Source organism: Papilio xuthus, unplaced genomic scaffold, assembly GCF_000836235.2.
Source record: "Papilio xuthus unplaced genomic scaffold, Pxut_1.1 DF826776.1, whole genome shotgun sequence".
NCBI lineage: Eukaryota > Metazoa > Arthropoda > Insecta > Lepidoptera > Papilionidae > Papilio > Papilio xuthus.
The window spans coordinates 113,173-136,553 of record NW_013531873.1 but is presented as its reverse complement, the minus strand read 5'-3'; the positions used below and the strand labels follow the sequence as shown (position 1 = coordinate 136,553).

The 23,381-nt window shown below is 45.8% G+C and overlaps 2 protein-coding genes across 5 annotated transcripts in view; one reads left to right on the top strand and one right to left on the bottom strand.

Moving 5' to 3' along the window:
- The first annotated feature begins 1,130 nt into the window (after positions 1-1,130).
- On the top strand, positions 1,131-5,502 carry LOC106122805 (uncharacterized). Its single transcript, XM_013318902.1, has 6 exons — positions 1,131-1,472; positions 2,308-2,415; positions 3,048-3,413; positions 3,621-3,744; positions 3,974-4,159; positions 4,398-5,502. Exons 1-6 carry the CDS (start codon positions 1,218-1,220, stop codon positions 5,165-5,167), a joined length of 1,809 nt encoding a protein of 602 aa, XP_013174356.1. The 5' UTR covers positions 1,131-1,217; the 3' UTR covers positions 5,168-5,502.
- Positions 5,503-6,402: 900 nt separating this feature from the next.
- Positions 6,403-23,381, bottom strand: part of kst (spectrin beta chain, non-erythrocytic 5 kst) — a 44,631-nt gene continuing 27,652 nt past the window's right edge. For 3 of the 4 annotated variants that reach the window (XM_013318900.1, XM_013318898.1, XM_013318899.1), the window contains 59 exons: positions 23,272-23,381; positions 22,888-23,062; positions 22,651-22,763; positions 22,410-22,522; positions 22,203-22,327; positions 21,976-22,121; positions 21,797-21,899; positions 21,621-21,694; positions 21,444-21,537; positions 21,214-21,368; positions 21,031-21,139; positions 20,762-20,952; positions 20,457-20,682; positions 20,104-20,322; positions 19,747-20,025; positions 19,517-19,662; positions 19,208-19,442; positions 18,953-19,126; positions 18,687-18,887; positions 18,358-18,609; positions 18,157-18,270; positions 17,941-18,070; positions 17,660-17,860; positions 17,467-17,555; positions 17,254-17,394; positions 17,004-17,143; positions 16,733-16,918; positions 16,478-16,619; positions 16,249-16,356; positions 15,968-16,114; positions 15,779-15,884; positions 15,517-15,692; positions 15,307-15,434; positions 15,088-15,200; positions 14,943-15,016; positions 14,743-14,869; positions 14,433-14,607; positions 14,258-14,359; positions 14,075-14,188; positions 13,632-13,992; positions 13,420-13,547; positions 13,203-13,342; positions 12,974-13,122; positions 12,719-12,900; positions 12,424-12,585; positions 12,207-12,355; positions 11,936-12,122; positions 11,576-11,711; positions 11,202-11,408; positions 10,980-11,117; positions 10,741-10,849; positions 10,291-10,457; positions 9,896-10,152; positions 9,495-9,646; positions 9,220-9,310; positions 8,974-9,068; positions 8,428-8,733; positions 6,890-7,004; positions 6,403-6,732 (listed from right to left, as the gene is read on the bottom strand). The exon at positions 23,272-23,381 is cut by the window's right edge and continues 97 nt beyond it. In XM_013318900.1, coding sequence (XP_013174354.1) covers positions 6,618-6,732; positions 6,890-7,004; positions 8,428-8,733; positions 8,974-9,068; positions 9,220-9,310; positions 9,495-9,646; positions 9,896-10,152; positions 10,291-10,457; positions 10,741-10,849; positions 10,980-11,117; positions 11,202-11,408; positions 11,576-11,711; positions 11,936-12,122; positions 12,207-12,355; positions 12,424-12,585; positions 12,719-12,900; positions 12,974-13,122; positions 13,203-13,342; positions 13,420-13,547; positions 13,632-13,992; positions 14,075-14,188; positions 14,258-14,359; positions 14,433-14,607; positions 14,743-14,869; positions 14,943-15,016; positions 15,088-15,200; positions 15,307-15,434; positions 15,517-15,692; positions 15,779-15,884; positions 15,968-16,114; positions 16,249-16,356; positions 16,478-16,619; positions 16,733-16,918; positions 17,004-17,143; positions 17,254-17,394; positions 17,467-17,555; positions 17,660-17,860; positions 17,941-18,070; positions 18,157-18,270; positions 18,358-18,609; positions 18,687-18,887; positions 18,953-19,126; positions 19,208-19,442; positions 19,517-19,662; positions 19,747-20,025; positions 20,104-20,322; positions 20,457-20,682; positions 20,762-20,952; positions 21,031-21,139; positions 21,214-21,368; positions 21,444-21,537; positions 21,621-21,694; positions 21,797-21,899; positions 21,976-22,121; positions 22,203-22,327; positions 22,410-22,522; positions 22,651-22,763; positions 22,888-23,062; positions 23,272-23,381 — 9,099 coding nt within the window. In that variant the 3' untranslated portion in view covers positions 6,403-6,617. The remainder of the gene's footprint in view (positions 6,733-6,889; positions 7,005-8,427; positions 8,734-8,973; positions 9,069-9,219; positions 9,311-9,494; positions 9,647-9,895; positions 10,153-10,290; positions 10,458-10,740; positions 10,850-10,979; positions 11,118-11,201; positions 11,409-11,575; positions 11,712-11,935; positions 12,123-12,206; positions 12,356-12,423; positions 12,586-12,718; positions 12,901-12,973; positions 13,123-13,202; positions 13,343-13,419; positions 13,548-13,631; positions 13,993-14,074; positions 14,189-14,257; positions 14,360-14,432; positions 14,608-14,742; positions 14,870-14,942; positions 15,017-15,087; positions 15,201-15,306; positions 15,435-15,516; positions 15,693-15,778; positions 15,885-15,967; positions 16,115-16,248; positions 16,357-16,477; positions 16,620-16,732; positions 16,919-17,003; positions 17,144-17,253; positions 17,395-17,466; positions 17,556-17,659; positions 17,861-17,940; positions 18,071-18,156; positions 18,271-18,357; positions 18,610-18,686; positions 18,888-18,952; positions 19,127-19,207; positions 19,443-19,516; positions 19,663-19,746; positions 20,026-20,103; positions 20,323-20,456; positions 20,683-20,761; positions 20,953-21,030; positions 21,140-21,213; positions 21,369-21,443; positions 21,538-21,620; positions 21,695-21,796; positions 21,900-21,975; positions 22,122-22,202; positions 22,328-22,409; positions 22,523-22,650; positions 22,764-22,887; positions 23,063-23,271) is intronic. The other variant, XM_013318901.1, reaches the window with a different exon arrangement.

The following is a 23,381-nucleotide window of genomic DNA, read 5'->3' as shown; positions in this document are numbered from 1 at the left end:
AATTAAACTGCATTCACGCACAAATACATATCGAAGGAAAACGCATTGCTAAATGCACAACAATGAGCGCGGGAAACGGGGCATTGCCGCAAAAACTACATCCCACCGGCTACTTGGATATCCGTTAGGTGTTTTTATAATTAAACAGTCGAATGAAGCGATTCTACGCAGTTAAGTGTTAGATATTATTTGTTATAATATTATTTTGTTGATTTAAAGTGAGGTTATATTTGTATTTTTAAAATGCAAAAGTGATAAGGAATCAGCCAGTTGTGTCATTAAGGATATTGAACTTGACAGGGATTTAGGAGGCTAAGGTTGAAAAAAAAACTCACGCCCGTAACCTATAGGGGTAGGCAGAGACCTCGGACTTCTATCTTTTGGCAAGGTTGTTTTCCAATATAATTTTGTAATAACAATGTTTCGCGCCAAAAATCCTGATAAGCTTCTTTAATAGATCGTTCTTGTTTATTTGGTCATTTTTATTTTGTGAAACTCAAAAACGCCAAGCAACTGAATTCATATAAACTCGCGAAACAATAATTTAGCTATTGTTTAAATAATTTCTCTATTAACAATGTTTTAAACTCGGCGTCATTAGAAACCTATTTGTAAAGATCACATAGTATTGTTATCCTCACTATAGCATCATATTTATATAAAACAGTGTTTGTTTGTATATTTACGATGCTATGTTCAACGCGCGACATATAATACCAATTTAGATTTTTCTAATATTTTATGGGTATATAAATATATTTAGAAATTAATGGTTTTTTTCAGTATTTGTAATATCCATCACAGCATATTTATAGTTTGTGCTAAAGGTAAGTTTCATCCGCATGAATAATAGAAGTTTTTTTTTTAAATGCAGATAAATCGTTTAGAGATTGTACTGCTGACGGCTGAACTTTTCGGGTAAATCAAATAGTAAATAAGTAAGCCAGGGTGGCAGAAGTAGTGCAAATATTATACACAACATGTAATTGTATTGTTTACTAAAAAATTCTTTTTATAATACGTAACGTATGATGTCATAATATTTGTGTGGCATAGCACGACATACGAAAACACAATTGTATAAGCTCATATCAAGTTTGAACTCCCAACCTCGTACAACTATTAAAATTAGTTGTTTCTTTTAACACAAAACATTTTTTAATTTTTAGATCGCACGTATCAATTTTTGTGTTAACTAAACAAAAGGCGCGAAGAATATGACAGAAGTAAACGCATTTTTGTGTTGTCTATGGTTTGTGATCGCGTTTACGGAGGTCGCGTGTTGGACGGTCGATTTGGATGAAGTGAGACAATTTCTGGACAAACAGAGGGAACAAGAAGATTATCACCAGCTGCATTATCACAATTATTACGACGAGTCCGAGGAATACGACAGCTTTGCGGAGGTGACGGCGCAGCGCGGACAAAATTACGCTCAGCAGTATGGTTACGAAGGCTATATGGAGAAGAAGGTATTTTTTCATCATCATCAGCTCACACGTCCCCACTGAGGGGCTCGCAGCCAACCCTACGTTAAGGGTTACTAGGTTATAGCCAACCACTCTGTCCCAATGCGGATTGGTCGATTTAAAACATACCTTTGAATTTCTTTAAAATGTGTAGATTGCATCACGATGTTTTCCTGCACCGTAAGAACATCGGATAAATGTACATATGTAAATTGAATATCGAAAATCAGATTAATATTGTTAGCAAGATAATCCGGAAATAAGCTAGTCTATTGACTCAACACTAGCCTTACTAAAATGTCGATGTTTATGTCCCCTCACTATTCATTCTGACACTACACTTTGTAACGAAAGCACGTCATTCGCGCCAAAGGATTCTAACTAATAATATCTAAAAGTACATAGCGGTTTTCGAACCCAGACTCTGCAGTTAAGTGCTTAATGCCTGACACACTGAAGCTCCATTTAAGATATTTCTCCAGTTTTTTTTAAATTATAATTATCTTACTAACATTAACGGTAGAAGGGCCGTCAGTCGATGTCAGACCTTTGGCCCGGCAACACGTGTCGGTACGTGTACGAGCCAAAAGCTACAGGTAGTTTTGGATAATTTTCAATTAGGCAAATTGGGAGCAAAAATTTGAATTCTGGATTAAACAGTATTGATACTTTTGTTTTTACTTTTTTAGGCAAATATTTGATCAAGTTTTGCACAAATGTTATTACTCAAATTTTATTTAATTAGTTAAATTTTATCTTGTAAGCACATGCAGGATGAAATGCAGGTGGAAAAGATATAAAGGTGTCGGTACAAAATGATGAGTGGATATTTTTGCAGGTACACAGTTATATTTATAAAGGAGCGAAGTATTTAGACGGTCTGAGACTGGCTTTAGAGAATTACAAACAACTACTGGAGAATTGCAGTATTTATAACTTTACAGAGGTACAGACAAACTTGATGAATTAAAAAAAAAACAACCTGCTAAGAAAACGCAGAAATATAATTAGATGATCGATATATTACATTTAAATAACGGTGAATCACTGCCATGTAGCCATCTCTCTCATTCTCTTTGAACAGACAGAGATAGCAACAGTGTTCATACAACATATAGCTATTTACCATAATATAGTAACAAATATTTCAATATAACTCTGTATATACAATTATTCATCTTATGTATATACAAATCTATTGTTTCTGAGGCATTTGAAAATCATTACAAATAAGTAACAATCCTTTATTGTATAAACATTAAATATAAAAATACGAAATATTGTTTAATCTGTGATTTTGAAGTGGTTTCAATAGTATTATAATAGATGTAATAAAAGATTTTGTAGTCTATCCCTTCTAGAAATATGGGAACATTAATTACTAAATTCAGTTGTTATTTGAAGAAAAAAAAATGCGTCTTTTCCTAACATAAATTGACTGAAACACGACTAAATATAATATATTAAAAAAGTTTAATAGTACTCTAAAAAAGTCTTCTCCCCGTCCTCATTTGTCTATGGAGCAAGTGCACCAGTTGCCTTCGGATCTAACTAAATAAGTAAATTTTAAATTCGCAGTTCGACAATTTGAACGCATCTCTGTTACCCGATGTGAGGTGGAACGAGACAGCTGACGTGTGGAACTGGAACTGGGCTCAGGGCGAGAGGAGGGTGCAGTGGCCGCAGATATTGAACATCACCAACACACTAAACAACATCACACAAAATACTACACAAAGTACTACGCAGGGCGCTACACAGAGTGCTACGCAGGGCGCTACACAGCGCAGTACCACAGAGGCAGAATTAACAGGGGCGGAGACTCAAAGGGCGAAGTGCCACAAAGCGACGCGGGAGCGGGAACATGTTAGACGCCTGGCTGACCTGGCGCTGTTCACTGCTAGACAGCTGCAGACCTGGGCTGCACATGAGAAACAATATGACGTAAGTAACTTGTGACATATTAATTATTTTTATGCAAGTTTTAGGGAATATAGAGTGTATTAATACCAGTATATATTTACTAGTCAATGTAGGACTACCCCAATTACAATTAGGACATAAATCCGAAACTACACATGACATCCCTCTCGTCAAACTTGTATCAGTCTTGTTGGCTATGGTTACAGTGCGACATTTTTAACTTTGTAGAAAAGTTCGGCACACGCTAAGGAGGAGCGCGCGCTGATCACGCGGCTGGCGTATTTCCTGGACAAGCTGGCCGAGCTGACCGGCTACACGCCAGAGATCAAGGTCTTCAGCAAGCAAACTGACAGTGAGATATACTTATATTATGATTCTGTGTTTCATGTAGAAAAATAACATTTCATGAACTTACAAGACTTCCAAGTCTTTGCAATCTATGCTTCTCTGTGCGTACAGCAGGCGGTGTAGTACTGCTAGTGTGATATAGAAGATTATTATTTTGACAGGGAGCGAGCGAAATAACAATAAAAGTATGTGCTACTCCTCTGCCTCACTGTTCAACTCTTGTGTTAAATTAGGAACAACAACAACAACGACGGTGAATCCTATGTCTGTGCCGATATCGGATGAGCTGCGTCAAATGCTGCTGACCTGCCTCCGCCAGCACACCGCGCACTCACCAGACTCCGCGCCGGCCACAGAGCGCTGCCGAGCGCCGCTGTCGCTGCCGCCGCTGCTCATGAGGATGCTCAACATTACTGAAGGTCTTAACTTACTTCTACTCCATACGTTATCATCATACATTGGCACCCTTCGTACACAGACAGAAAATTAGTACCGGTCATTTTTTACGTTAGTGGGTTCTAAGCGCTGATCTCTATGGAAGGATAAGACATTATAGTTAGGCTTTTTAGTTTCATAATTTCAATTAAAATGCCTACTCCAAGTTTCGCTGCTTTGCTGTTAACTTTTAAGATAAGACTTACATTGTAAATTTTACAGATAACATAATAACAGTAGCGTCAACAACAGCGACGCCGCCGCCCCGCAGCAGCGCCCTCACCACCACGCCTCCACCACCACTGCACATAGACCCTGAGGTCCGCCAGGCCAGGGTCCTCGACAACTACCTCGTCTCCAACGTGTGGGCCAGACAACCCATCAGAACTAAGAGGAAACGCTCTCTTAACGAGCCTCTCATGAAAATGGTGGAATATTACACTAAGCACAAAGCCTGGACCGGAGCTAACAAACTAGATATAGACAAACTTCACGAAGATCTTAATGTTGAAAATCATTTAAAACCTAAATCAATGGAAGATAGATCAGATTTCATTAAAAGGAAGTTAGTTTTCAGTTTCCTTTATCCTTACAAGAATAATAGAGGTTTCAGACGACCTAAACTCCCAAATTTAAAACACGGAGATAAATTAAATAAATACTTGGAGAAACTACGTAAAAGCGATGTGACATCTAGCGATGTTGTTAGAAAAGTCAATATATTGCCTCGGAAGATAAAATCTATACAAAAACGATCAATTATCATCGAAGAATCCGAAGATCCAATGAGAGATATAAGTTTCTATGTAAAGAATAAGCCAGGGACCAACGTGAGGCCTTCCGTAGCTGATGCTGTGAGGGTCAGAGCCAGTCTGCAGAGGATCTTCAACACGGGGAACATCGAAGTGGTGAGACGCTACGGCGCAAACTACAACCCTCTCATACCATCGCCATTTTACTTTGGTGTTATAAAAACTATATCTGATATATAAAAATATCTTGTATTAATTAATCACAGGTTTTGGTAAAATCAAACACATATTTAATTATGCAAAAAATATATTCATCATAATATAGCGATAACCAACTTTTAACATAACCTAGAAATAACTGACAGATGTTTTCCCGCCAAAATTTAATGAAACGTCACTTTATTTCCGAACCGAAAGCGACAGACTAAATATTAAAAAAACAACGATCTTATAAACTTATGCAAAATCAACGATTGTATATTAAACTGTAAGAGAAGGCTTCCGTTGTACTTTAACGTGGAGTTTCACTGACGTCACACTTGTATTCAAATAAATTGATGTCTCAAATTTAGCAATAAGAAAAAGAGAGACATGTTTTATACAATAGTTAGTAAAAATCCACAGTTATAGAATGAAGCGAGACAAAAACAGATGCTTTCGGTTCTAACTTTATAATCAGAATAATCAAAAATCAGCAGAAATTATATATATTTAAGCATTTTCAGAAATTAACTTAAAACTATTTGAATAATATCAGAAATAAATCTATAAAAAATGGCCAAATTACATTTCACTAAAAACATCAATGACATATCATAATGTTGCCAGTTTAAGAAAAAAATTGCATGATTTTAAGAAAAATATTAAATACGACTAAAAATATAATTATGCAAGAAAACTAACACTAAAAGAATAATTAAATAGTAAATAAAAAAAAATCTTATATACTATATAAAGTAGAAAAAGTAGATTTAATGTCGGTTATTGCTTAATACTTAGTTTGAAACGGACCAAAATATATTTGAAATTAAGGAATTACTTCACAATATTGTTTAGTTAACTAATAAGGAATGTTTTCATTCGTTTTTTCATCAGTTTCCTTTGACACAACTTATTTCTTTTATTGTGACCAAATCTATATTATTTACTCTTAAGATAAAAGTTTTTTTTTTTATAAAAAATAATGCAAAAATTCTTCTTTTAACATTTTGTATGATTTGTTAATTTTGAAGAAAACGTTTTCTATATTAAAATGTTTTTATATTGAATTCATTGTTTATTCATCAAAAGATCTATAAAAATTTTGTAAAATTGGTCCCGCATTTTGTGACTTGGAATGCTTTGTATTTTATTAAAAGAAAATAATTTTATCCAAATATTATAAAATACTTTCTAGATTTTTATGAATATTTTTAAAGAGACTTTATGAAAATTAAATATTTACATACATTTGTATAAGAAGACATGATTTTAATATAGAGAATTATATAAACTATAGTGCGACAAACTTATCTGACCCGGTGGAGTGACAAATTACAATAACAATTCATGTCGTTGAAACACGATCCTTGTCACACTGTAACTGTCGTTTTATGTCATTTTCTATGTAAAATGTGACATATTTTCTAAGAGAATTTAATGCATTCTTGTTTGGATTAAATAAGTTTGTCTAGCTAGTTGTATCAGTGTTCTACATGTGACTCTGCGGGCGCTTCTTCCTGCTGAAGAGACCTCCGAAGACGCCCTTCTTGTCCTTCTTATCCTTGCTCACTCCGCCGACAGACAGCTCCGACTCGCCGGATGATCTGATTTTATTTATTACATTCTTTTTAGTCAAATTGTAAAATGTCAAATTATCGCATCGCCGATATTACGTGTTGAATAGTGATCTGAGCAGATCCGTGCGATATTTTTAGAATTGTGAAGGAAAAATTAGAATGAATAGTGAAGGAGTGTTGTTACCTGGAGGCAGGTCTCTGGTCTAGTGCGGGAGAGCCTCCACTGCCGGCCACAGAGGCTGGTCGCGTGCCTCCCGCACCCGCACCCGCACCCGCACCCGCACTGCCCTCGCCGTATGCTGTATAACATAACATACATTGTTTTATAACAATAATACATAACTCTTGTATATAACTAGCTAAAAAAAAATAATGAAAATATGTACATATTAAATTATATACTATGATTTTAGCTTAAATATAACTAAGTATTTAAAACAACATCGGAATTAAACCGAGGGAAAGCAATGTCTACGTCTAACGAAACATTCCTTGCAATTGTAAGTTAAATATAGTTAAAAATCCGATCTTGTGTTGTATCTAGTATAATACAAAAAAAACTTAAAATATCATATTCCATAAACTAATTAAATATATACAAAATAAGCATTTAACACAATACTGTAGGAAAAAAAAAAGCTTAAAAATAATACAACAGCTTCCCAATTTTACATAAACAGCAATACATAAAGCTAGATAACTACATAAAGCCACAGATCAAGCTTACAACAAACTACTAAACAAACATTAATTGAATAGTAAATCATCATTTGAATGTCGGACCTCGTGGAGGTAAGACGTGAGGAAGAAAATAATGTTTATTAGCAATATAAAAGGCAACGCCCTCGTGTCGGCTACATACATTGCACTCTATGCAGCACGTACACCAAGTTGCTGGCTCCTGACACACCGACACCACAACACATACATATATATTAGTATATAAGAAAATATACTCGTGCACAATAACATCACATCTGTCTGATCACGTCAAATATATCTACAAACAATTCATTTTGTTTATATTAATTCTAACTAAAACACAATCTTACTATTGTACTAGTATTATAAATCTGAATGTATGGATGTATGTATGTTTGTATCTCCAGAACATTTGCATAGATTTTTATGAAATTTGTCATAAATATAGAACACATATAAAGTTTTTAATTTAGTACGGAACAATCGCGGGAGACAGCTAGTGAGTAATACTTTAAGATATACAAAGTATTTAAAAAGAGTAAGATTATTTAGAAATGTAACTAAATGATTTTATAATAAAAGTACAGTTGAACTTGGATAAGTAAAATCCAAAAAATAAGTTTCTCGCTTATAGAAACTTATCTTACTCTTACTTATTCAGATTCTTCTGTATATTACTTTTATATACATATAAAAACCCATCCAATTGTTAGTAATTTACATAATTGTTATATAAAATCTACATAATATAGTAAACAATATATTGTTTCTTACAAAAAAAGGCTATAGAAATAACAACAAACTACTGCATCTAAAAAGTAAAATTTTAAAAAATCAAATAAAAAAGCAAAAATAAAAAAGAAATGAGATGCAATAGATAATCTGTTAACAATATAATTAAGATTAACAATAAAATATACAATTGAATAATAAAACAGCTATATTTAAGACCTCTCAAGAACTCCTCCTTGAAGCTTCAAGATAAAATGCAAGCTGAATACTCCTAACTACAGCACTGACCGAGCTCGCTGGCAGAGTAGAAATGCGACGTGGTCTCCACCGTCTGCCAGTTGTTATTCTGTCCCTGACCCTGGCCCTGCCACGTGGGGTTCCTGTTCTGGTCCTTCTCCTGCCAGCTCCTGGTCATCTTCTGCTGGTAGGAGTTGACCAGGGCGGTGACGGACTGCTGGGGGTTCTTGTCGAGGAGACTTCTCTCTGCTATCATGGAGACGCGCTCGGGCAGGTTGGGCCCCCTGTCGGGGAGGGGCGGCGCTCTGTCGGGGAGGGGGGGCACGCTGGCCGGCAGGGGCAGGGCTCCGCTCTCCGCTAGTTAGTTGTTGCTCCAATGTTAGTTGTGTCATATTGTGATGTCATTGCTTTACTTATTATTTTGTTCAGTAAATTATGATTAATATTTAAACAATGATGTACATTTATACGAAACAAAGACAATACAAATTTAGGACGTGGACAAAACACAGTATTTTATAGCGACATCATCCCAACTTGAATGTACAATTATTTAGACAATTTGAATAATAAATCAATGTATGATTGTGTGCTCACCCTCTCTCTGAGAGCGCAGGAACTCTGCGTTGAGATCTCTGCCGTTGGAGAAGCGCGACCTGCCCCACGGGCTGCCGCTGCGCTCTGACACGTTCCTGCAATTGTACACCTTATGTTATATGGAGTAAGCTTCAAAGTTAAATGATGAGACATGAGTTGATAGTGTTTTATAATTTTACGTATTCAGATTAATGTTCAATACGCATTTTGTTTTTCTTTTTTTGATTTTATGACCAACTTTAGTACCTGAGCACGACATCTGCGGGCTCCTCGTGTGAAGTCTGCGAAGGCTGTGCTGGAGGTTGACGTGGCGGCAGGGACGGCAGCACCGCTGACTCTGTAACAGGGTGCGTATATACCTCAATAAGTATACGTTGCATCTTAGTGGCAAATGGAGTCTATTATGGGCTTATAAAAGTGCATACAAATATATGCCCCGCCCACTCATGATGCCCCGCCCACTTTTAAGTAAAACGACTTTTAAAAATTCCTGCGACCTATATTATATGCGATGTTCTCACCAATATGTCTGTCGGGTGTGGCGGAGGCGCGCTTCTGTGAATTCCTCTGCTCCTGTTGCGAGTTCCTGTGCTCCTGCAGGATCTCCGCCTGACTGCGACCAGCACGACGTGGCTCAGGTGACGACGCCGCTGATGATGATGATGATGCATTCCTGGACAACAAGAATATGTTACAAAATGCAAACAAATTATACATATAGGTACACAAATTTTTATACTTATGTATGGATGTTTATAACAAGGTATCTCTGAAACGGCTGCATGGATCTTGATGAAATTTAGCACAGATGTAGAACATAGTCTACATTAATGTATGAAATACATTTTAACCTTTTTTTTATACTGCACATACCAAAAGCGATCGCGGGTAAAAGCTTGTTTGGATATAACGGGATACATACTCGTGCAGCCTCCTCCTGAGCTCGTCAGTTGTGACGCCGGTGGTGGTGGTGGTGGTGGCGGTGGCTGCGGCGGAGGCCTCGCTGTATGGTGTGAGCTGCAGCTCTGGGGGCAGGTGGGCGTGGAAGGCGAGCTTGGCGACCCACTCGGCCAGCAGTTGTGGGGAGGCGCAGGCGAACAGGTACTCCGCCCCGTCGCCGCACGACAGACGGAACACGTTCGCCCGCTTCGTGTAGTCGCTCGCCGCCTCGCACCGCGCCTGTACATACATACATACAATAACGTGTAAAGACCGTATGAATGAATGGTTGAATGATAAAAATGTGACGTCACTTGATTCAGAGAGCGGCCATTTTTTAAATGAGCGGTTACAAGAAATGTTTATGATGTTGGTTACATTGAGTATGGCGACGGGCGGCGCGGCTGCCTTGGCGCTGCCGAAGTCGTGCTGGTCGCGGAAGAAGCAGAGCAGCTGTCCGCACAGCACGGCGTAGTACGTGCGCCACGAGCGCACTGTCGCCCGCACGCCGCCGCACCCCGCCTCCTGCTTGCGCTCCAGGTAACCTGCTCACACTCAAACTTATAACTATCTTATAATACATCGTATCTCTACAACTTCTCAATGGATCTCTGTTTAATTTGGAACAACTATTGTGTTCTTGTCACACTTTTTAAAAGCCTATTTTTTACTTTTTGAGAGATGCTGCGCAGAACATTATGAACAGCGTAAGTAGAGCACTGCTTTGAGTCGCAAAGTTATTTTATAGGGCTAATGGTAAACCCTAATTTACTAAGAAAATATCAAGTTATGGATAATTTTATGTTGATGGTGTGATGATATAAGGACCTTCAATTTCAACAGGCGGCAGCTCGTCCATGTCGTGTCTGTGTCTGCGGAAACTCTGCGTGCGTCTCCGTGTTGTGAACGAGGGCGTGCGCTTCGGCGTCTTCACCACCTGCACGCACGCATTATAATACTGACTGATTTCTAACACTTTACACAATATGAAATGCATTTGACTTGGCACGTCTGTAACGAGATGTTTACTGTAATGTACGTGCCAACTAAAATACAATTGAACTTACACTCATGCTCTCGGCGCGCTTGACATGCGTGTCAGTGCGCTGAGGGCGGTCCAGTGGTGCGGACACATTCTCCTCCGAGGAGGCGGCCTTCGCTGGACCCATCGTGTTAGCTGATCCAGTCGCCGCCACGCGCTCCACCTGACACAAACAATTTTGGCTCATGTTAGAAAAATACATATATGGCTACTAAACACAGAAGTTTTTCTAAAAGTGTTTATGTACCTCTCTGGTGGGCTGGTGTGGGGCGGTGGGCGTGTGAGTGGTGGGCGTGGTCTGTGGTGGGGGCGCGGTGTCGCGGCGGCGCTCCTCAGCGATGCGGTCCATCTCACGGCGGCGGTACTGCTGCAGGCGCTCCGCCTCCTGCTTCTCCGCGTACCGCCGTCGTGCAGCCTCCTCCTCCGCCTGCTGCTCGGAGAACGCCTGCTCTATCTACACACACACAAATCCCATTAACATATCAAAAGTAATCCAAATAAGCAATGATCAACACTTAGCGTTAGTTTCTGAGAGCAAAGTCTCAGTTTAAAAGATAATGAAAGGGATGACGATATCTCTTATACAGAGATTTTAAACACACAAGCCGTTGTGTTATTTACCAGCGTGATCCGTTTGAGTGCGTTAAACTTGTCCTTCTGTGACTCGATGGTCTCCTCGAGGTCGCGATGTCTGTTGATGAGCTCCTCAGTCTGCGCCACACTGCTGCCGTACTTGCCGTCACGGACCAGTGGCATCCTGGAACACATACGCTACTGTGAATTCTGTCTGCAGGCAAATTAACCACAGACAATGAAAGGGGTGACAAGTAACACTATTGGCGTTAAAAAGGTCAAACTGTGTACAAATTTAACCAGGAGGTTGCAGTCAAGTCTTAAAGATTGACGTCATATTAAGACGGAAACACGAAGACTCTATTGTTCCACACGTTTGCTGTGGGCATTAGGAAGCAATTGTGATACCTGGTAAGTATCCAGTGTTCCAGCGAGTCAGCATCTCGCAGGAAGATGAGTGCGTCCAGATGTCGCTCGTAGACAGTGGCGCGCGCTCTCCACGCCGCCTCCAGCGCCCCCTGCCGGCTGCGCAGTGTCGACACGCGCTCCTCTATCTCGTTCGCCATGAAGTGACCTTCACGTACTAATTTCTCACCTACATACAAAACACAACATAAGGAAAGCTAGAAGAAAATATAGAGATAAAAATGTCAAAGAAAACTTAAAATTCGGGTCATACCGTTGCTATAGAGTGTGTGGAAGGCGTCCTCCTTGGCGTCGATCTCGGCGCGCATGTCCCTGTGTCGCGCCAGCAGCCGCTCGCCGCCCGCCACGTCGCCCGCCAGCTCGGGCGCAGTCACACGCGCTATCATCTCGTTCGTCCACGCCCTGCACAACAACACCGCTACAGTACACTGCGCCTCGCGCACTCTCTCAAACCGAGGTCTTGTACTCACAGCAGGTCCTGGTACGTCTGGAAGTACGCCTGCAGGTGGTCGGCCAGTGCCAGCTGCTGCTCCGAGTGCGCGGCGTGCGCCTCCAGCGCGCCCAGCGCCTCGCTCACCTCCTCCAGCTTGGCGCTCACGTGCTCGCGCGCGTCCGGGAACGCCGCACCCAAACTGTCAGACACAATAAAGTTGAATGTTTGAGTAGAATAATTATTTTGTAGTATTAGTATTAAAAAGGTTATAGGCTATTTATCATCACGCTACATCACCAAATAAAACCTTCAGTAAATGCTTGTGTACTGACCGTTCGGCCTCCTGCTTGAGTTCCTTATGCGCATCCTGTATGGCGAGCAGGTCAGCCCGCAGCGCGCGCAGCTGGTGCAGCTGGCGGTGCAGCTGCAGCGCCGCCTCCTTCTCCGCGATCCACGCGCCCGTCTCCTCCGCACGACGGTCGAACTCGTGCACCTGCCGCGCTCCCGCCAGCGCCTGGGGACACACACGACACATTGAAGGAGAGATAGAAACATATGACGAGAAAGAGAGAGGTAGCGAGTCGTACCTCCTGCCTGGCGACGGCTAGTTCTTTAAGGTCGTCCCAGAGTCCGCGGATGTCGTCGATGCGCTGACGCACGCGGTCTGCTTCTGGCGCGTTGTCCTCCAGCAGCGCGCCGCCCGCCTCGCACACCGCCTCGATGCGACCCTCATTGGCTGTCACGATACACAACATGTAGCCACGCTAACCCACATACCTTGATATCTACAGACAACAACTATCTCTTTCTGGTTACCATGTAATTGTGTGAGGAAGTTGTCGAAGGCCTGCTGCAGCGTGTCCACATGCTCTACGTCGAGACCGTAGTCCTCGCTGGCGGCGGTCGCCATCTGCTCGCCTATCCACTCCTGCGCCTCCGAGCACTCCTGCACGAACCTGCGCACGTGCAGCACCGACATTCAGTATACGGTTTACATCGTATGTGATATATTGAGTGTTTTTGTGTCACTCACTTGAAGTACTTGAGGCTCTGCTGCAGACGCTGCTGCCGGCGCGCGGCCAGCAGTTTCAACTCCTCGTACGCGCTCTGCAACTCCTGCAGCATCGTGCGCACCGTCTCCGCGTCCGCCGGCGACCGGTCCTGTACATACAAAGTCAAACATATCATATTACTACATGAAAAAAGGACCAGTAAAAGACTCTAAATGAGACAATTATAACTAACCGTTTGTGCGGCAGTCTTTTCTAATCGTGCGAGTGTCGAATCAAATGTGGCCAGCTCTCTGATCTGTGTCTCCAGACGTCTTGTCAAAGCCAGCACATCCTCCTCATCGCGGCCGACATCCGGTGCGGCGAGCGGGGCGCGGCGGGCCGCCAGCCAGGTCGCCGCCTCCGCACCCTCCGCCAGCAGCGCCAGCAGGTCGGCACGTGCCCGCAGCGAGCACGCGCGCGCCCCCGCCGCCTCCACCACACAACGCAGCTGCTGGGACAGCTCCGCCGCACGTCGCTCCAGCGCTGCACCCGCAAAGTGCCCGCGGCGGGACAGCGTGCTGGCGCGACCTGACAGCGCCTTTATTGATGGCTCCCTGCAACTCATCGCAATAAATAAATTAAAATCAAGTCAAATAGGGAGCAATTAACAAGTCAAGTCAATTGAATACAACGAACCTAGCCAGCAGCTCAGCTTCGAGCGCCAAGTGTTTCTTGAGCAGCGCCTGGGCCTCAGGGAGCGAGTCTCCGAGCGGCGCGTCCGACTCCAGTTCGGCACCGCGCTCTCGCAACCTGAAACATCACCTCAAGTGAGTACATACCACACGACTGTTTGACCAAGGTGATGCTGTCAGTACTGACCAGTCGAACTCCTCGTCGGCGTCTCGGTCCCAGCGGTGTAGCAGCGCGGCGTCCTCCAGGTTGTCGCGCCGGATCTGCATAGGCTCCTGCAGCTGCTTATACCTAGGAACACCGTACAATGTCAACAACCAATCAACGAACAAGTAACTGCACACGTGATGGTGCGGGGGCGTACCTAGTGACGGCACGCTCCGCCCTCTCGAGTATGTCCTCGGCCATGAAGTGTCCGTTCCTGGCGAGCTGGTGCGCAGTGTCGGCCAGCTGCGCCGCGGTGTCCGCCTTGCTGGCGCACTGCTGCTCCAGTCTGGTGTGACGCTTCAGCAGCGCCGTCACAGACGTCAAGTCTTTGCCTATCAAGCCATAAACAAAGTTAATACACCTAAGCTCGATAGTAATTACTGTCGTAAATTATCCTGCCCGAACGACCAAATATACGTTTTTTTTTGTCTGTTTAGATACATGATGAGACAAAGGTGTGAACTGACCGTGGTCCTCGCTGAGGAGCTGAGCCTCGACGTCGTCCAGCCAGGCTGTGAAGTCGTCCAGGCCACGCAGGTACACACGCGCCTGGTACGCCTCCTGAAGACGCTCGCGTCGCAGTTTGGCTGCGGCCTGTCACATACATTACAAGTTAGAACTAAGATATTTATGTTGAGACCAACACAATACATGAAACAAGTCATACCTGCAATTCTCTCCACAGATTCTCCAAATCTTCGACATGTTTGGCAATCTCCTGCGACGCGTAGTGTTTCTCCTCTGCAAATACAATTTCATTATTATTGAACATTAAAGTACAGCGCCCTCTATCGTGTGATCCTGTAACTTACCGATGAGCTCCTCGCCGGTGTTGGCAACATCGTCGATACGCTTCTTGTTGGCCGCCAGCTCCGACTCGAACGCCGCCTGCTTCTGGATTTTGCTTTGCAAGTTTGACAGCTCCCTGGTAATAAATAGAGTCGTTATTCAATTGAACCTTTGTGACACTAATGTGTTGCTATCCTTCTCTCTCTCTCTCGTTGTGTAATATCGTTCTGTGTCTGGTGCACCTGTAGCTCTGGTCGTTGGCGATCTGCATCTTGAGCTCGATCCACTCGCGCTCGTGTGCCAGGTTGCGGCGGAACTCCTGCAGCTGCCGCGCCTGCTGCAGCTTGCTCTCGCGCTCGTCGCAGCGCTCCTACAACAAACGTTACTATTAGTTGGAGGGTCACCAGATACTGCAACTGTGTGTGAGTGACGTCGACTTCTTTTAGCCTGACCTTGAGCCGCTGCGCCCTGTCGAGCAAGTGCTGGACGCGGCGCTGTATGTAGGCGGCGTCGTAGTGGTCGCGCTGCAGCAGGCCGGCGGCGAACCGCTGCACCTCCGCCACGCGCCCAACCTGCGACTCCACCAGCTTTGCGAACTCCGCGTGCTTGCGGATCAACGTCTCCACAGCTGTGACACACATACAACACATTACACTCTAGTCGACGACAATAAGAATATCTTCATCTCGTAAGCTGGTGTATTGAATTCCTCACCATCGAGGTTGTCGCCCAGGTCGTCGTTGTTGAGGAAGGCCTCCTTAGACGCGAGCCAGTCCTCCGTCTGCTGCGCCTGCTCCTTGAACAGCTGCAGCTCGTGCGCCTGCACAAGCATCACACAGTCAGAAAAGACCATAGAGTAGACTACTTTGACAATAACTGTGTCTTTCGACAGTTGTACATTACCTGTGTAAGGTACTGTTTCCTCTGCAGCCAGGCTTGGTCCAGGCTATCAGCGAGGGTTGCTACGCGCTGGATACGCTCCGGTCTGCCCGCAGACTCCGCCTCCTTCTGCAGGGACGCTATCGCCTTTTGTCGTCCATCTATCTCCGCCTACACACATACACATTTCAAATAAAACTTTTTGTAAATTAAAAAATACCACATATAAATATCATAAATAAGTACCAAAGGTTTAAAGGTAAAATTTACAGTTTTTCGCCGTCAAAATTCTACGTGGGACCCACCTTCCTTTCATGATGGACCTCGAGCAGCGCCTCTGCGTCGGCGACGCTCTCCGGGGGCTCCGCGCTGTCCATGCGCTTCACCGTTTCCGACACCCACACCTCCAGCTCCTGCACACATAGTATGAATTGATGAGAGTGAGTTTATACGTAAAAGAGGACTTGAACCTTAATGCATTTATTATAAAGTAGATATTGGTTTGTACGGCAATAGATACGATAGTATACTGACCTTGAGCGTGTCATCAAACTTGTGCTCCGCGATGGCCTCGTCGAGCAGCGCGGTGCGGCGCGCGGCCAGCTGCTGCAGCTCATCCCACGCCGCGTCCAGACGCTGCAGGCTGCTCGAGATCTCACCAGCGCTCTCTGGGTGACTATACACACAACACAACACAATTTTATATTAGTCTGACGAAAGATGGCGCCGTATTATAATGCATCAAGAAGATCTTGATAGTGTTTTTAATGATGTAGCATTGAGGTGTACCTGGCTGCGAGGCGGTCTCCCTCCTGGTGCAGCGCCTTAAGACGATCAGCCACAGCGCGAGCCTCCGCCCAGCGCGCGAGGTGCCGCCGGCGCAGCTCCTCCGCGGCGGGCAGCTCACGTCCGCGCTCCTCGCTACTGAACGCAGCCGCTTTCTTGCTGATGCGCTCCGCTGTCTCCTCCACATCTCTGTACAACAAAGGTTTCTCATATTACTTAACGGGTCTTTCATCATATCAAATACTAAACTAAATGTTATAAAAATTGTAATTACCTGTTGAAGGAGTGAAGCAACAGCGCAGCGTCGAGTCTGTCGCGGTAGGCCTGTAGGGCTCCGCTAAGAGCCCGCCACCGCCCCAGCACTGCGTCCCGACGCGCCGCCACGCCTCCAGCCTGTGCGCCCGCGCCACCACCCTAAACAAATAGTACACAATGTTACTAACACAACCTGTCTTCTCTCTCATTCACATTGAAATAATCGAGAAAACAACATGATTCTGTGCAGATGTATCAGTAATCTATACCTTTTGCAGCAGCTTGTCAGCGAGCGCGACAAGTGCACGCACGCGCTTGTCGTCAACTTTCATGTCACTGTCCAGGTCGTCCAGCTTGCGCAGGAGCGCGCTGCAGTGCTCGTAGTCGCGCCCCAATTCATGCGCTTGAACCTGCACACGATTATGTACTTTAGCACTAAAGTAATAAGGTTGAAGTTAACATAATTTGATACAACTTCGTACCATCATCTCCTTGTCTCGGATCCAGGCTTCTATCTTGTCCAGGTGTTGATTGAACTCCAACATGTCCTGAGCCTCCTCGAGACCGCGACCTATCAATCAAAATTATAACATTTTTATCTATCGACTTGATTTTTTTATAAAAAACACCAGCTATTGACATTTTTACATAAATACGTTTAAAGATTCTGCTGACCTCTCTGTTCGGTGGCGGTCTCCAGAAGCTGCCAGTCGTTCTGCAGCTGTTGCAGCTGGCGGTCGACCTCTGCATCGGGGCGAAGCTGTTCAGCCAGAGCCTGCACCTCCTGCAGCCGCGCCTTGTGCGCCGCCAGCTCGGCCGTGAACGCCTGGTGCTTCTTTAGCTTCTTGATCTTGTCCTCCAGGTCTGTCACTTCACCTGAAACATTGATTACGTTGTGAATTGAAGTAAATGATGTCACAAATGTGATACAAACATAACGTATGCGTTTTACTCACCAGCTTGTGCGGGTAGTTGCGCCAGCTTGTCGGCAACCCAGGCTCGAGCCTCTGCGGCGTCCCGCGCGAACTGCGCCCGCGCACGCGATCTCACCAGCTGCTCGCGACGTAGTGCCGCTGAATCGTACAGCTAGTGACATCAAAAATAAAAATATTATAAGCGACAGATAGAAATACAAAATTCAAGTAAGGTAATAGATATAGTGTGGGTGTTACCTTCTTTCTCCTTTCGTTGATCTGCTGCAGCTCGTCGGCGATGCGTTGGCTCTCCACGTGGTTCTGTTGCAGCAACTTGTCGCCATGGTTGTTCAATGTTGTTAGTTTCTCGTCCTACAATACACAAGTAAAAGTTATAGTCGTTCTACTGTAATTATTCTATCATTTAATATATTTGGCAGCTGTCGTGTGGGACAGTACCTGTGTCGCGAGCAGCTTTTCAAAGGCTTCGTGCTTCTTGAGCTGGTTGTCAACCTCCTCGACGCTGCAAGTTGGCGATATCTCTGTGCTGAGTGCGGCCTCCTGTGATGCGCACAGCTCGTGCAGCTGTTTAGCATCGCGCAGGAAACAGTGCAGGTCGTGCAGCTGGTCCAGCGCCACCTGGCGGGCAGCCCACGCACTGTGCAGCTGCGCGCGCTCCTCCACCACCGCCTCGCACTTCTCCGCTATCTCCTGCACATACACACAACATTATCATACACATTCCAGTATACACACTACGACATACGATTCATGTGTAATTAGGCGACCTGTGCGGCGGGATGTCTGGCGTCGATGAGTCGTTGCGCCCTCTCCAGTGCGAGTCTGAAGTCGTCGTCACGCGCGTCGATCTCAGCGCGCAGGGCGTCGTGGTGTGCGCGCTGCGCCTGCGCCGCGGCCGCTGAGCGTGCACGAGCCGCGCCCGCCATGCCACCACGCAACGCCGCTGACCATGTCAGTACGTCGCGCACCTGATAAAAACATGTTAGTACTTCTATGTCTAAATAATTTCAGTTCTATGTCTCAAGTGTGTCACCTCTGAGAGGAACTGGTGCAGTTCGAGGTGCTGATGCAGCAGTAGACGACGCTGGTCGGCAGCGCTTCGCAACGCGGCCCACGCGTCGGATAACGCACGCTGCCGCAGCGCGATCTGCTGTTCATTGCCACCCGGGCACAGTTTCTGTAAACGGGCGCCCTCCTCTTGTAACACCTGAAATGAACATACAATATTAATAAGATTCAATCGCTTTATAGCTATTTGATAGTTGCTACTGATTGCAGTGTAATGTACCTGCATCTGCGCGTCGATGGCGAGTAGGTCTGTCTCCAATGTGTCGTGGTCCCGCAGCAACGCGGTGGCAGCGCGGAGGTCACGCGGTGGCGGCGGGGCGGCGAGTCGGGCAGCACGCTCACTAGCGCGGCCCACAAGCTCTCCCGCGTCGCGGTGGAACCTGTGTATCTCGCCTGCAGCGTGCAGCCGCTGCGCACGAGACCCAATCTGCTCCACCAGACGCTGCCACGACTCTCTGACAGGCAATACACAGTCAATTAGCAACATTTCATCATAGATAAATAATTTCTTGTTGCAAAATGAACTGACCCCAGCGCCTCCTGGCGGCGCTCGATGTCGGCAATGTAGGGGCTGTCGGAGGCGAGCAATTTCTTGGCCAGCTCCTCGCATTGGTTGAAACGCTCCGCACCGCTCTCCACGCGGTGCCGCAGTTCCTCGAACTTTGATCGCAAAATCTAAACAAACAAAAAATCAGTTAAAGTTTTACTTATTAATAAATACATAAATGAAGGAAGGATAATTGATAGGGAAGTACAGACCAGTAGATGCTCGTAATCCTGCCCGTAGTCCTCGCTGGAGGCGGCTGCGTACTGCTCCTGTATCCAGCTCTCCAGCTCGGCGCTCTCGGCCAGGTACTCATGTCTGCACACACTCTCGACGAGGGCGCCTTGTCGTTGCTGAGCGAGTCGCTGCAGCCGCGCCAGGCTGCCGGCCAGCAGCGCGTGCCGCTCCACCAGCTCGGGCTGACCCATGCTGGCCGCAACGTGACCCATCTCAGCTATGATCGCCGCGTATGTGTCCAACTCCAGTTCCACCGCCTAGATTTATACGAGTTATTTTTATGCAAATAGTATAAAATCCTAAACATTGATTTTTATAAGGTAAATTGTAATTACTTTGTGCCTGGTGAGCAGCTGCGTGGCGCGGTGCCTGTCAGCGCCGACATCAGCAGAGGCGAGTGCGGCCGCCTTGTCCGCCAGCCAGGAGTCCACCTCGAGCGCCTCGTGCAGGAACTGTTGCGCTCGCAGCGCCGCCTCCAGCCGCGCCCCGCGCTCCTCCGCAGCCGCAGACACGCGACTGTACGCCGCTTCCAGCTCACCGCTTAGTTCCTCAATCTGTACACAGACGTGGATATGTAGCTAGAATGGTTGTACATCAACCAAACTACGCAGTGAGTGATGTCGCCACTGTCCATAATACAACCAGCTGATTGGCTGAGGTTGGAGGACAAAAGGGCTTGTGGTATCACCTTTTCCTTTTGCGGATGCTCTTCCTCGACGAGGGTACGTCCCTGCGCCAGCACTCTCTCTATGAGCGGTCGACGACCGAGCAGCTCAGCGCGCAGCTTGGCGTGTTTCTTCTGAGCTGCCTGTGCGGCGTGCAAGTCCGAAGGCAGCGCGGTCGAGCTGGCCGCCGCCTGTCGCTCCTGAAGCCAGTCCAGCTCACCAGACACCTCCGCCGCGAACTTGTGCAACCTAGAGAAGTTAATTTCAGTTTTAATTATTTTTTCTGGATGACGATATTAATAACGTTATCCAAATCATTGTTACGGACCGCATGCTGGTCTCCAGCGCGGCGCGGCGTGCGGCGGCCCGCGGGCGCAGCTTGTCGAGTGCGGCCAGCAGAGCGGCGCTGTCCCGCTCGATGGCCGCACCGTCAAAGTGCCCGCCCGACACCAGGTCCTCGCCCTGCGCCGCCAGCGCTTTTGCGCGGGATTCCCACTGCGACAGCTCCTGCTCCAAAGCCTACACCACACATAACAAGGTTAGAGATTGAACGAGAAGGAAACATAAGGGGAGTAAAAGAGACATAATGACACCAACCTGATGTTGGTTGAGCAGCCTCTTGCAACTTCTGAGGTCTGTACCGATTTCTTCGCTCTTAAGTGCACGCTCCAAGTCTACTAGTCGTGCTTTAGCGTCCTCAACGGCTCTGTCGACAAATGCAAAATTAGTAACCACACTCTAGTAGAAACATATTAATAATTGTGCTAACTTCGTAGTTACCTCCTGTGCTGCCGCTGCTGCGCCGCCTGCCTCAGCTTGCTGCCCTTGTCACGTGAGGCTGCGACCAGTTCCTCCCAGGCGGTCTGCAGATCTCTCAGCCGCTCGGACACCTCCTCTGCGCGCGCCGGGTCCGACTTCTGCAGTGATTGCCCGATCTGCCACAGGACACGTTAATGTTGACAAATAGTCCTTCAAGTCAGATATTAAGTTTATAAATGTACAGTACTCACACTCTCGACATTCCTGAGCTGTTTCTCATTGGCCTGCAGCTCGCGCTCGAAGGCCTCGTGCTTCTGCAGCTTCCTCTCCAAGTTAGCCAGGTCCCTGACAATATTAATATTGTACAAAAGAATTCTATCTCAAAGATAACTCTGAACTTGGAGCACGAGAATTCAAAGTTTACACACCTGTAGCTCTGGTCCTTGGCAGTTCTAGTCTTGTCCAATATCCAGGTTTGTAGCTCATCAGCCGCCGCCACGAACTAAAATAATAATTTATCATTTTCAAAGAACTATATATCAAACTTTGTAAGATCTGTGACCATAACCTTTTGTCTCTGTATAGTTGTGTATGGTGTACGTACCTGCTGATGTGCAAGACTGGCGAGCAGAGCACGACGGCGCTCAGCTGCAGCCTGTCTCACGTTGTCACGTCGCTGCACCACGGCCGCTCGTCGTGCCGCGATGCTACGTAAAGAAAAAGAAATCTTAATTAAGTCCATTCTTTCTACAAAGTATTGCACCACGTAGGAACTGTGCTTACTGTTTCTCCGCGTAGTGGCGTGGCTGCTGGCGCTCAAGGGCAGCAGCACGCTGCACAAAGGCCGCCAGCCGCTCATCCTGCGCTCCAAGTCGCGCCTCCAGCTCCTCCTGCTGCTTCAGCAGCGCCTCCACCTCGTCTACTGACGACTACAACAAACACATTATTAAACATACAATACCATTCGATAGAGGGCGATGTAATTAATAAACATTTTAGTGTGTACTAACGCCGCACTGGTTGTACTCGAGGAAGGCCTCGTGCGCGCCGCTGGAGGCATCGATCTGATCCGCCTCGCGATTGAATGTCTGCAGCTGCACGCCCTGCTTCAGCACCACCTCCTTCTCCTGCCATTCTGCACACACCATGTACATGTTATATAGTCTACTTCGATTTTAAGGAACTTCATAATTAAATATAATAATCTTCTTTCTTACCCTTGTGCAGAGCTTTCTGTTCAGCCTCAAGGGTTTTGATTTTCTCAGCGACGTCTGTGAGCGAGGGATTGTTGGCCAGCAGTTGCTTGCCTAGACCTATTACTTCCTTGAATCTATAAGCAATAACAAAAAAAAAATATATTAATTCATCTCTTCAACACACAGTTCTAAGGCAAGTACTCAAAAGCATCAAGTGGTGAATGACATATGAACTACTGAAGGAATGAGTGAATGAACATACTCGTCGTCGTATCCCTTGATATCGTCATGCAGCTCCTGGTGCTGCTTGTACAGCGCCTCCGCAGTGGCAACGTCTTTGGCCGTCACCTCCTGCTGCAGCTGCTCGCGTACTTTCTATAAAATCAAAACCCAATGTCAGACTACATACGCCACCAGCACACAGAAGACACGATCCGGTTTTCCATTTTTCTAATTAGGAAAATATGGGGCAAGAGAAAAATACTTTTTGTAATTTTACCTGTACAGTGTCGTGCAGCTGTGCGCTGTTGCTGGCGAAGACCTGCAGGCCGACAGCGCTCTCCAGCCGGCTGCGGCGTTCTGCCGCCTGCGCCTGGCACCGCAGCCACGCCTGCTGCAGCTGCTGCTGGCGCGCCTCCACGTTACCGCGCTCGCTCGGGTACTGGGACTTTACCCTGCACATACGATTATACTCAGATGGACAGGACATCATTTTGTGTTAAGGGAATTTCAACTCTTTTCAATGGGTATAAGACTTTTTACCCGTAACTACGTACCCATTCATTTTGTACCATTCAATAAGGCTGCGTGAAACATACAAATTATCTCGTTTTCTTTCTTATTTTTTTATTATAATTAACTTAAGTAGCGCAGTTTAACTCACGAGTCTGCGAGCAGTGCGACAGTGTTGACCTTCTCCCTGAGCGGCTCCAGCTCGCGCTCGAGCTGCGCGTGCCTGCGCTGCAGCGCGCGCACTGTGCGCAGGTCCGCGCC